This window comes from Bombus pyrosoma, linkage group LG10 (genome assembly GCF_014825855.1).
Source record: "Bombus pyrosoma isolate SC7728 linkage group LG10, ASM1482585v1, whole genome shotgun sequence".
Classification (NCBI taxonomy): domain Eukaryota; kingdom Metazoa; phylum Arthropoda; class Insecta; order Hymenoptera; family Apidae; genus Bombus; species Bombus pyrosoma.
In genome coordinates, this window is record NC_057779.1 from 11,242,611 (window position 1) to 11,255,234 (window position 12,624).

Genomic DNA, 12,624 nt, shown 5'->3' on the forward strand with positions numbered 1-12,624 from the left:
TGGTAATTAAAAGGTATTATTTTAAGACGAAGTAGTTCATCTTTAAAAATGTTGGAATCGTTAATTTATGTATTAAAAAATCGTAGAGAAATAATAAAATTCTAGAAATCTGCTGCATTCTTGTTATCTTTCTTTTATTTAGAGGAAGAAATTATGGATTAAATATTGTGAAAATATCGTAATTATTTATTTCATTGACTGTAGAGCACAATTTATAAAGTACATCAACCTACTAATAAATATTTCAAATACAGAAAATGGTAGTAGCTAGAAATATTGCTAAAACATTCGAGTTGTAAAAAGAGTAAAACAATGTCTTGCAAATAGTAGTGCAAATACATGTGCATTGAAAAATAGCATGTACCTAAGTGTGTTGCCAAATACATTTACAAGATTATGGGTTTACTAAAAATATAAATCTTCTTAAAACTGATGACAAATCTACGAAATTCCATAAGAAAAGGATAGCGACTAACGCGAGCACCAGACTGCGGATTTTTATGTATTTACAGGAAATTTGAAAATGCAAAATTACCCAGCGTGCACACAAAATCAAAACATATGCAAAGTACCCAAAGTATAGTACTTTCTACGATACTTGACAGATAAAACAATTTCCCACCAGAGATTCTACTTTTCCAATCGTATTCTCAAAAATGTGAATCTGCATAGAAATCCTCCGTTTAGTTATGACAATCGATATTTACGAATCGATCATAGTTTTACTCCCACAACTACACAGAATGACAGCACTCATGAAATACAGAATAGACCGATAGGTATTGAATGTAAAAAATGAAATTCGCCAGCAAACGACAGAGTACGTATCTTATCGCTAGACTGCGGGTGTTTATGCAAATTCAAATTTTTATCGATAGAATAAAAAAAAAAATGGTACATAAATAGGGATTTGTTTCATTGTTTAAATATCATATCAGATACTTTCGGTATTTTCTATATTTTTATACGTCACATGTATCGTGCGCGCTCCTGTGCCTTTAAATTTAGCAAAAATGCATGGAAATCCGCAATATACTTATCGTGCTTTTCCTTTTTTGTCTGCATAACTGTTCGCTATTATGGTAATGCGTGTACGAATTTACATTGCGGTAATACGATTGGTGGTGTATTATCAGCGAGCGCAACCAATCGCTGAATCATAATATAAAACCATACGCGAGGTCGAGATCAGCCAATCACTGAGCGAATGGCGAAACAAAAATTTATACATATTTCTGCTGTTGCAGCGTGGAGGAAGGAATATGTGGCCGCGATACATCGAGGCGATATATTATCGAGATTGCCAGGAAGCTTGGTACCGTGGCATCTATCACCACTGACATAGATCCACGACGATCTTCGTGCATTATCGAGCAACGGTATTGTCCCCGTTTATAATGATCAGCGAACGAATCGTGGGCGATATATTTTGCGGGCTGGCGGCCCAACAATCGCGCAACAATCCCCTCAACACACCCTCGTGATCCGTATTTTTAAGCAGCTTTCATTTATCACATTACCGTAAACAACGTGCGCGAGGCTGATTCAATTTGAAACACGACACACATAGATTAGCTGGTTAATTCCGACTGAATTGCCCTTTACGAGCAATAGCTTTGATCTCGGCAGCCACGCGATGAAAGTTGAAAAATAACGCCGCGCTCGACGTTGCTACCACGCGATGCGTTTGAACAAGGACGTTTATTCTTCGCTCCCCATAAACTGATTTTCATGGCTGGTTCTAGCAAATTTGTTGGCCCTATTAACTGCTTTCGCCTGATACGTAGATTGTTCCTTATTTATTTTACGCTTTTAGATTCGAATGCACATCACGTTTTAGTATTTAACCTTTCATACGTATTGTTATTCATCTTTGATTGTTATACACGATTTTCCACTGTGGAATTAATTTTCCAATCATTGTGGAATTATTAATATTGTAGTAAGCTTTTGGAAGTATGATGTTTCGAATATTTTTGAGTTTTACATGGAATTAAATCAAATATTATACGAATATATTTTTGGATTAAATAATTTTAATCGACAGTGTTGCATTGCTTGATTTATCATATACCGATTGAAAGTCAGGATTTTGCAGCAATAATGCAAACCAATAAATTAAATTACTGGATTTCTATAATCAACATATATATGGAAATTAGTAAATAAAGTTACGTAAATATTTTTCAATTTTACAAATATTCTTTCCACGCAAATTCGTTAGATAAATTATATGCAATTACGACATTTATGTTATGCATAGACAGAAAATTGACGATTGCTACAAACAATTCCAGTAGATCTCAATCTTCCCACAAGTGCATACCACGGAAATCAGAATCTAAAAATTGTGATACCAAGAAGAAAAGAATGTGCTGTATGCAAATGGGAATTCAAGATCGGCCAGCAGTAAGATACATCGCGCAAATAACCCACGTACCACCGGCCATCTCTCGCGTAACCTTAGTGGCAGACATACCGCCGGTTGAGAATTATTGACCTATATATTTCATTAGAAACTATTTTTCGAAAAACGTGAAGAATGCACGAGCATACTTTTTCTGCATGCAATGATGTGTTAGGTTTTTTCGCAAGATGAATAGGATATCATAGTTTAGGTACCTACTCTACAGGAAGAACGTAGAAGCTTACGATCCTATGCTGTACGATCTTAACTTTTTGCAAAGTCGTTGCGCCTGACAGGATGCGAAAAAAATCTCAGCAGATTGATTTTTCTCAAGCAAAATAAATATATTGTGTAACAAGACTTAAAAACTCTGCTTTGCTTTGAAAACTATACTACGCTTGAAACTTGTATGCTGAAAAATTGTATAACGTAGTTTATCGAACGCTAGTTGTCTGTGAGTGAGTATTGTCCCTATCGAGAAACGTTTCTACCGGATAGAAATTGTAGTAGCTAGTAACTCAGTTTAGTAGCAGTAAGTCACTTTTAGACAGACATTTTTAAGCTACTATGGCACTACGATAAGTTCGTACGTCTTTGGATTTTAGAAAAGTCTATGTTCTTCCATCTGCTTCCTCTTCTCATTTTACAATTTACTTGTTTCCTGCATCCTTCTATTTTTCTTTCCAAATCTATCCATTCTTTTCTTTAACAGAGATCTTGCTCGAGATCGAATTGTTCTGCATGTATATATGCAAATGCGATCCATCGACCCAGACGTGCGCTACTTTCCCTCGCTTTCTTTGTCTTCTTCCCTTTTTTCCTACATTCTTCACTTACCCTTTCAACCCGTTTCATTCAAAACACGGCAAAGACAACATTATTATTGTCATTGTCATTGTCATTGTCATTGTTGTCTGAAGAAACATCCAATGAAATGCAAGAGAAAAACTAAATATAATGAATATCTCAAACATTCGTTGGAATAAAATCTTTGTCACATAGCACATGCATTAGAATGTAAATCAAATTCAACATATCCACTGAACGTAAGATATTTGGTAATCCCACGAAGCGGAGTTTACGCTGTATCACTTTGGAAGAACACGACGGATGATCGCCGCTTCCACCCTAGTTTCATCCGCCGTGTACTTCCGAAGCGAAACAGTGTAAATTCGGCTTAAGTAATGTAGTTTCTTATCTTACTGTAGACAATCGTGTGTATCACGTTTCGCTGATGTGTTTACAGGAACTCTACTTCACGTTTCCTACAGAGAATCGTGTGGACAGTGTGCAACGTGAGTTTGAAACAATTGGATCGTTACTTCTCGTATCAAGAGAAGCTACAAAATGAGTGTCAGCGAGAAGCATTATGCTATACGAGTTTAAAAAGGGCAGCGCAACTATGGATACTGTTAAGTACATTTGTCAAGTATACGGTGAACATGTGCTGAATGCGAGGAAGTGTGAAAGATGGTCCTCAAAATTTCAGAATGGTGTTTTCGAGCTTGCTGACGAAGCCAGGTCTGGTCGAAGAGTAACCTTCGACGTCGAAGCATTGATAGTTGTAATTGAAGCAGAACCTCATTTGACTACCGAGGAAATAGCAAACAGAGTAGTAGTAGTAGTATCGTACATCGATATTTGCATCAGATTGGAGAAGCTTCTAATGAACGTGAGTATTAATTTTCTTCGCTGGAAGATAGAGTGGAACAGTGAACTATGAGATCACCTGACATATTATCGTTGTATTTTTTAACGTAAAATTATGATCTGTAAAGAGAAGTATTTGAAGTGAACTGTCGCTAAATATGATAATTGTTGAAACATCTTTTTATGGAATCAACGATGATATTCTATTTAGCAGATGACTAAATCCATTCTAAATTTTATTCATCGGATGAATGAATTATGAAATGACAGAAAAAGATGTGTTCATAACAGTTTCCAGGAAACAGCTTGAAACGATTTATACGGACCATCAACTGCTTTCGAGCGTATCATTAATTTCAAGCATCAGGAATTCAACTTTAATTTAATGAACGAAGATCTGCAGGACGCACCATTAATTTTACAGAAGCTTCGACAGCGTCCGGATGCAAAAAATATGACGCTTCCTACTTGAGCTTCACTTACTCTCACAAATGAATGTAGCTTTTAACATTTGTAACAGACATTATATGTACGTACAGAAAAGTTAGAAGACATTTTGTCGGATCACCACTTTTCTCTTAATATAATTCGCAAACGATCAAATACACGAAGGATGCAGTTTAGAAAAACTTATACGGCACGTGCTAGCTTCCAGAAAGTTAGTTCCTAGTGAGTTGTACTATGGGTAGAAGCTGGTTGAGACACGACCAGTAGTCAAGTAGCAAGTAAAGCCGAATTTATACTGTCTCACTGTGAATGATTCATCGAAAAACGTTGCTTTCATCCTCGTTTCATCCGCAGTGATCGTCCAATGTGAACGGTGTAAATTCGGCTTTACTGAACTACTAGCCGTATCCGAGCCAATCTTAAAGCCTAGAAAACTAAGGTCAGCACTTTGTCACCTAAATATCGCATGCAGTGAGAGACAAAATCCGCACAGTTGCTTTACCGTATCGTAGAAAATGAAAGTGAGATATTTTATTATATACATTCAATACATTCGACATAATTAAATATATTCAAATACACGTAAACGTATATTGTATAGATATTTATAATACTTATAACGCTTATATATATATATTTATTATATATATTCAATATATTCGACACGATTAAATATATTCAAATACACGTAACTGTATATTGTATAGATATTTATAGTACTTATATATATATTCAATACATTCGATATAATTAAATATATTCAAATACACGTAAACGTATATTGTATAGATATTTATAATATTTATAATGCTTATATATATATTTATTATATATATTTAATATATTCGACACGATTAAATATATTCAAATACACGTAACTGTATATTGTATAGATATTTATAGTACTTATATATATATTCAATACATTCGACATGATTAAATATATTCAAATATATGTAAATGTGTACTGTATAGATATTTATAATATTTATAATGCTTACATATATATTTATTATATATATTCAATATATTCGTCACGATTAAATATATTCAAATATACGCAAATGTATATTGTATAGATATTTATAGTACTTATATATATATTCAATACATTCGACATGATTAAATATATTCAAATATATGTAAATGTATACTGTATAGATATTTATAATATTTATAATGCTTACATATATATTTATTATATATATTCAATATATTCGTCACGATTAAATATATTCAAATATACGCAAATGTATATTGTATAGATATTTATAGTACTTATATATATATATTTATTATATATATTCAATACATTCGACGTGATTAAATATATTCAAATATACGTAACTGTATATTGTATAGATATTTATAATACCTATAGTACGTTATTATTAGTATATATTATTGCTTATAATAAATATACACAAACAGAGGTTGATCCATACCACATGAGTATATACAATATAATATCATTACAATTCCTGTTCTACAAATCTTGTCTCATTATAAGTTACCGAGTGATTTAATTGACATTTGTTTGTGTACATTTAACAGTGTTAAGTGTCTGTGTATAGTATACAGTTCTACATATTTGAATAATATAGAAAATAATTCTCTTTTAATTATATGTCTACGTTCTAACTGTACGAATACTTATATCTCTCAGTTTACATGGGTTCCAAAATCTACAGGATAATAATAAAAGTATGCTTAAAGAGTGATCATTAGGAACGTGTTACTGTTAGTTCTCGGCGTTTATTTATTTTACTTAGCAAGTCACGAGCACGAGTGTACAATAACAAATAGTAGATGTATAAAAAGAAAAAGAAAGAAAAACGAAAATATATAGAAAATATAAATACACAGTGAGTCAAATAATACAGATTTTAAACGAAAGTATCTTTACAGGAAGACAAACTAGGAAGAATAGGGAGAATCAGATTATTGATCGAATAGTTTATTACACTTTTCACGTCAAACTGAGCTAAAGATGAGAAATGCAAACAGGTCCAAAACTGATGGAAAAGCTGATACACGGCAGACTAAATTACCGTCACTTTTCGAACAGCACCTGTTGATTTATATCGCTAACACATTAATAAGTGAGCGCTTATATCACGGCTTGGCATGCGGCTCGGATCAATTTTTTGATTCACTGTACAGGAAAAACGAGGGATAAAGAAAGTTGAATTTTAATAACACGTTAGAAGTTGAATAATTGCAACGCTGGACGTTTCAAACTAATAGTAACATCCAGATAAGAAATTACTCGATCCATTATTTGCATAGTTGCATATTCCAGTGACGGGATTATAAAATCTAAAATCGCTCGAGAAGAAGTCAATCTGAAAGACCAGACGTACTCCGTAAAGGACGTGAGCGTACAGTGAAATTAATAAGTCGACGTAGCACAAGATTGTCAGTGTGATTATTGATGACTTAAACTTCCATGCATATACAACTGTGTTTCAGTCTATTCCACGGATAAATACATTCGTTTACGTTTTAGTAAAATCCTTGGAAATCCGCGTGTAGATTATTTTATCAAACATTATACATATTATAAAATACGTACAGAATATTTTATCAAATATCATACGTGTCATGAAATACGTATGGAATATCTTATTAAATATTAAGGTTGCAGAAAATCAAGTTTGCCGTGTCGAATTTTCTCGGCCGAGAAAGCGCCGGTAAAAGTCCTTTGCCAGATAATCGAAATAACAGAAATAGCAGCGAAACGGAGGCTTCGTAGCCCATCGGGTGCAAAGGAGCAACGAGGAAAAGAGAGTAGCGGGTTATATTAAACCGCTGAAACTTTCACGTTGAACGTACGTAACGTAATCCGCGAAAGCCATTAAGACGTGGCTATCAAGGAAAACCGTGATAACGAGCGCGCGCACTTTTGCGAAACGGGCGGCTGTTGCAGGTCGTGTCGCTCGTAAAGGAGCCTCCGTGTCTGCAGTTTAGCCGGCATACGTAAATTCCATAAATTTCCTGCCTGTTAACGGCAACATCCGACAGTAGTCGGTTCCGAGGTCAACCGAGAGTGTATCTTTCCTACGGGGTGACATAGTGCAAATAAATTTGTTCATAAACACCCGTAACTCGAAGATGGTATTCCGCTGGGGGTAGCCACCCACATGTTATTTAGCAATTAAGTTAGAAAAACTTATCAACTGTCCAGCTGGGCAAATTGTAAAGTACAAATTAAATAAAAAAAAAAGACATTTGTTCTAGAAAACAACACACTAATTTCGCTATAGAAATAAAATAATCAAACTCGAAGATGGTAGCCCGCTGGGGGTAGCCATCCACATGTTGTTTAGCAATTAAGTTAGAAAAATTTACCAAATGTCCAGCTGGACAAATTGTAAAGTACAAATTAAATAGAAAAGAAAACTTTTGTTCGGGAAAACACCCCACAGACCTGACTGAAGAAATAAAATAGTCAAACTCGAAGATGGTATCCCGCTGGGGGTAGCCATCCACATGTTATTTAGCAATTAAGTTAGAAAAATTTACCAAATGTCCAGCTGGGCAAATTGTAAAGTACAAATAATAAAAAAAAACCCGTAACCTTCGTCCGTAGGTAGCTGAGAGGGTTCTTCGAGCGTGGACATCGAAAATACAGAGACGCCAGTCACTGAATTTCAGTCACAGTCGATGAATCTTTCATTAACAATTTATTCCACCTTTTCCGCCCCACTAGCGCATTCCACGATCGATGATCATCAGCGTTCTCTCGGATTTCTACAAAAATCTTATTGCAGCTTGAATTTCCTCCCGATCACTTGTATACATATATATATGGATAAACAGTTAATGATCTTTTGTAAAGGTCGTATACAAGTAGTTCTATGGATCAAGATAAGAGAAAAAATCGGGAATAATAAAATCGCGCTGGTGATTTTGTTTTCGGAAAAATCGAATTTGAAAGCTTGTCGAATCAACGTGAATTTAATTCACAGGCAGACAGAAGTAGATAGGAGGTTGTTCTACATGCGAAAACAAGTCGAGAATAAAGTTTGTTCGCGCGGAATCTTATTTTTCGGGAAAATTATATTTGATAATTCTTCACTAACGTGTTTCAATTTTATTCTGCGATTTCAGCAAATCCATCTATATTTGGCAAACTTTCAAATTCGACTTTCTGAAGAACGTGTTTCTCAGCGCAATTTCTTTACCTTTGATCTTCGACTTATCTTAAACCATAGAATCTCGCAGATCTCATTTCTACCACGAACCATTACGCATCATCCTGTATATACAGGGTGTATCGTGATATGTGAATCTCACTCCAAGAGTAGATAGGATGCACAAAAGCGAAAAAAGAAAAGACAATGGAAAAAATTCATACGAACGTGCCTTCCATCTGACCTTGTTTCACCGGCATTTCTGCGTTCCAATAATCCGCGGTTGCTTATCTTCGTAGAAGATCCTTGAAATAACTACCATCCATTTGTGTCGTTTGACATATGTCTGGAAATTTTTGAAAGATTGCGAAATTCTCTGATACGACGTCTACAAGCTGACCTACACACCGAGGTTAGACAAATATAGCTAAAGAAAATAAACATAGACATATTTTAAGTGTTTAGAGGAAAGAAAAAAGACTCGTAAGAGACACCAAGAAAGCATAAATATTTTATTCTTCCTTTGTAATTGCTACAGTTGTTATCGAAGTCTAGCTTTTTAATAAGAAGACTTTCAATGGCTCGGCATTAATTGACTTATTGCGGTGAAGTATTTAATAGTACCGCGAACACAGCTTTAATAATTTTAAATGGCCGGAGGGAAATGAGTGTAGAACCGGAAGTTTACAACGCGTCAGCAGCTACTTAAACGTAACACAGTATAAAGTTCTCGGTGGTTACTCGGCGAGTTAACTGAAAACAAAGCCGAACGTCTTTGGAAAGACGAGCAAGGAAGTTTGTAACGAAGTATGAAACTTGGATACAATCCACTTGCATACGGGATACGTACTGTATAGAAGCGTTAGTTAGTCAGACTACTTTGAAACCGTACCGTCTTCAAACGTGTCTCGCATAGCTGCAACAAAGTTAGCTGGTGTCGTTTTTCTGCAGATCCTCTAACAGAAAAACTCTTTCCCGCCAACGTTTAGTATATATCTCGCTGAAAAATTCTATTAATTCTTATTTTTAAGTACTCTTTATAATAAACTGCGTTTTGCAGATTGTAAACATTGCCGAACATCGCTTTACGTCTGTAGCGTTTCTATCAAATTTATGGTGTTTCGTCTTATTCGAACAATAAGGTACCTGATTCAATTATTTTACGTAAGAGAAACATCCTCTGTAACGTAATCATTGAACACACATTGTGAATTCTAGTGGAAAGGGTCGTATGATAGCAAATTACATTATCCTATATATTAATATTCTACATTAAATTACTCTACGTATAATACTAATGTTCTATTAATGTCATTGTCCTATATATTAATCGTAATAGAAAACAGGCAATTAATGAAATTATGTCAAATTGTTTTCTGCATGGCTACTGTCTCAGAGTCGCAGCTTGTCCCAGTTGCATACTCTATATTTTAATCGTAATAGAAAGCAGGGAATTGTTTGAATTATGTCTAGAGGAATTCTTTTTTATCTTTTACCGTCTCAAGGTTATAACTTGTCCCAGCTGAACGGGACACCCTGTATATTAATCGTAATAGAAAACAGGCAAAACATAAAAGATAATAGCGACGATGGCAAGTAACAGATCTTGTTGAAAGCAAAAACGTTCGTTTTCAATCGCAACTTTATCGATCGCAACGAGGACCGTGCGATTAGCAATTAAAGTCGCTTCAGGTAATTGTTGTCTTCTATTTAATCAAATGATCGATTGCACGAAATTCGTTGCGAAGAGGGAGCCAATGGCCCGTGTATTTACGATTAGTTTAGAGTTCGTCTGCGAGGGTAGCTTGATACAAGCTTCTCGTTTCCCGGGTAACTGTTCTCGTCCTGAAATAGTCTGTTCACCGGAACTAAAGGAAGAATACAGTAGTTTAGGGTTGATTGTTTAGAAAGTTTAGAAGCAGAGTTTGCGCTGTCAAATTTTTCCACTTGGAATTTCCGAATTTGATTGGCTGGAACAATGCAGTTCCAGTGAACAGAAGCGAAGAACAGTGAACAGCAAAGAGGTGTAAATACGCGAAAATAAGTTAAAAGATCGCGTATCGTTAAATAAGTCAACTGCTAGTAGTTAAGAGTAATCTTATTTCATTTTGCGTAATAATTTTTGAGTCTGTTATCTTATTCCTAGCGACGTCGTCTGCATACTGAGTCGCTCAAGACCATACACTTTATTTTTAGGTCGCTGCGTTTTAAAAAATTCTTCAAAAATTCTCGAATACTCTTCCAAGTTTCTGGAACAACGTCCAGTAGTTTTATTGCTATATGCTACGTGAATTTTTTTAAGCAAAGCAAAAATTTCAACGAAAATATACGCAGAATGGAAGATTACTTAAAATTATTGGTAGAAGACGACTGAGTATGCAGACGTTAAATATGCAGGATCGTTGAAAGATTTGAAACTACTGGAAATACAACATACTTGGCGGTAAATACAAATTGAGATCCTCGTCAGAGATAATTTGGAAGACAACAAAATTCACGACTTGCTGATGTTCATCAAGGAAATCAGATTACCGGATGGAAATTTCTATGATATTAACATTTCGCTGGATAACTAATAACTTTATAGTTGATGTAACATTAAACAATTAAAGAGAAGATAATTCTATTCGAATTTCCACACTAAATGGAAATTAAAATTCCTCGTGGAAGATAATTTGTATAACAGCAAAATTCACGATTTGCTAACATTCGTCAAGAAAATCAAATTACTCGATAGAAATTAGCATGACGTTGACATTTCTCTGTATAATTAATAACGTAATAGTTGATGTGACATTAAACTCCACTCGAAGAAAATTTAGAATTTCGAATCAGCAAATTGTATGGTTGCCGAAATAAACGTAAGAAAAATTTGGTTTGAGTTTGGAGCGCAAATATTCGATCTACAAATATATTATATTTTCTTTGAAAATAATCACGACGATTCTTGCAGAAACGCGAGGATTTTAACAAACGATAAGTAAATTTGCTGGAAACGTTTGCCATATCTCTTGGAAATATTTTTATCATGCGTGAATCGAAGCGAAAAACATTTCCTCTCTATTGTCTTGTTTATGTGTATACAGTTCGACTTTCACGACACAGCGCAGTCTCGAAATTAAAGTGTGCTGTTGTCAAACGACACAAGCCATGGTTTCTCATGCAAATTCGTTTCTTTTTGTCGCGAAATCGGTTTTCTAGAAAAAGTCATTGACCGTGGAATATATCTTTCCCCGAAGCTCCGGTTCGTTTCTTTTGATCCGGGAGACGAAATTCTACGGTTCGATGCTCGCGATTCGCCAACTTTCGCAATTTACGAAACATTCCGTGTTCTTGGGAACAGCGGAATAGCGACCGTGGTACAGTCGGTTTCCTTTACGATTTCTTTCTACTTTCCTCTCTGTATTACCTGTTTAATGGTCGGATTATATCCTGCGGTTGAAAGAATCCTTCATGCAAAAATCTAAAGACTTTCAACAATTCCGTTTTAATGGCTCGAATATCCTCTCCCTTCCACGGTTTAAGTATAATGACGCTGCATCTTTTCGTCAGCTTTTTATATTTATGGTAATTGTTTCGTATTTAGGAATGCATAATTCAATGAACAGATTTAATTTCGCTTTGAACCGGTTAAAACGGTAGCATCGCTTCAGGATAATTTGCGTTTACCAGGAGCACATAGACGCTATAGCGACGTGCCGAAACTGTTAGAAAGTGAACATGTTCGGTATCGAATTTCCATTTTTAATTCGAACCTTTATATCGCTTTATATAAGCTTTTATGGAATATTTTCGACAAATATTAATTTCGCTTCGTTCGTATATTCAAGCGAGTTTTCGCAAACAAACGCCGACCAATTTTATACACGCTGCCTCGTTCAGAAAAATGTGTATACTTGATTATTTTTGACAGAATGTTATTTAGTTACAAAGTTACAAATTGGAAGATTTTATTCTTCATCAGAGGTGTAGAACACAGTGACG

At 34.9% G+C, this 12,624-nt stretch overlaps 2 protein-coding genes across 8 annotated transcripts in view; one reads left to right on the plus strand and one right to left on the minus strand.

Annotated features, from left to right (window-relative positions):
• LOC122571664 (histone-lysine N-methyltransferase SETMAR-like) overlaps positions 1–5,133 on the plus strand; it is a 44,288-nt gene extending 39,155 nt beyond the window's left edge. For 2 of the 5 annotated variants that reach the window (XR_006318147.1, XM_043735723.1), the window contains exons 2-4: positions 1,248–1,379; positions 3,654–4,079; positions 4,349–5,133. Coding sequence is in view for 4 of the 5 variants with exons in the window: in XM_043735723.1 (XP_043591658.1) it covers positions 3,777–4,079; positions 4,349–4,411 (366 nt within the window). In the remaining variant the exon portion in view is untranslated. The remainder of the gene's footprint in view (positions 1–1,247; positions 1,380–3,653; positions 4,080–4,348) is intronic. The other 3 variants (XM_043735724.1, XM_043735721.1, XM_043735725.1) reach the window with 3 other exon arrangements.
• The window catches only part of LOC122571660 (CCR4-NOT transcription complex subunit 6-like), a 925,145-nt gene that overhangs the window by 441,008 nt on the left and 471,513 nt on the right, over positions 1–12,624 (minus strand). The gene's annotated exons all lie outside the window — the stretch shown is intronic.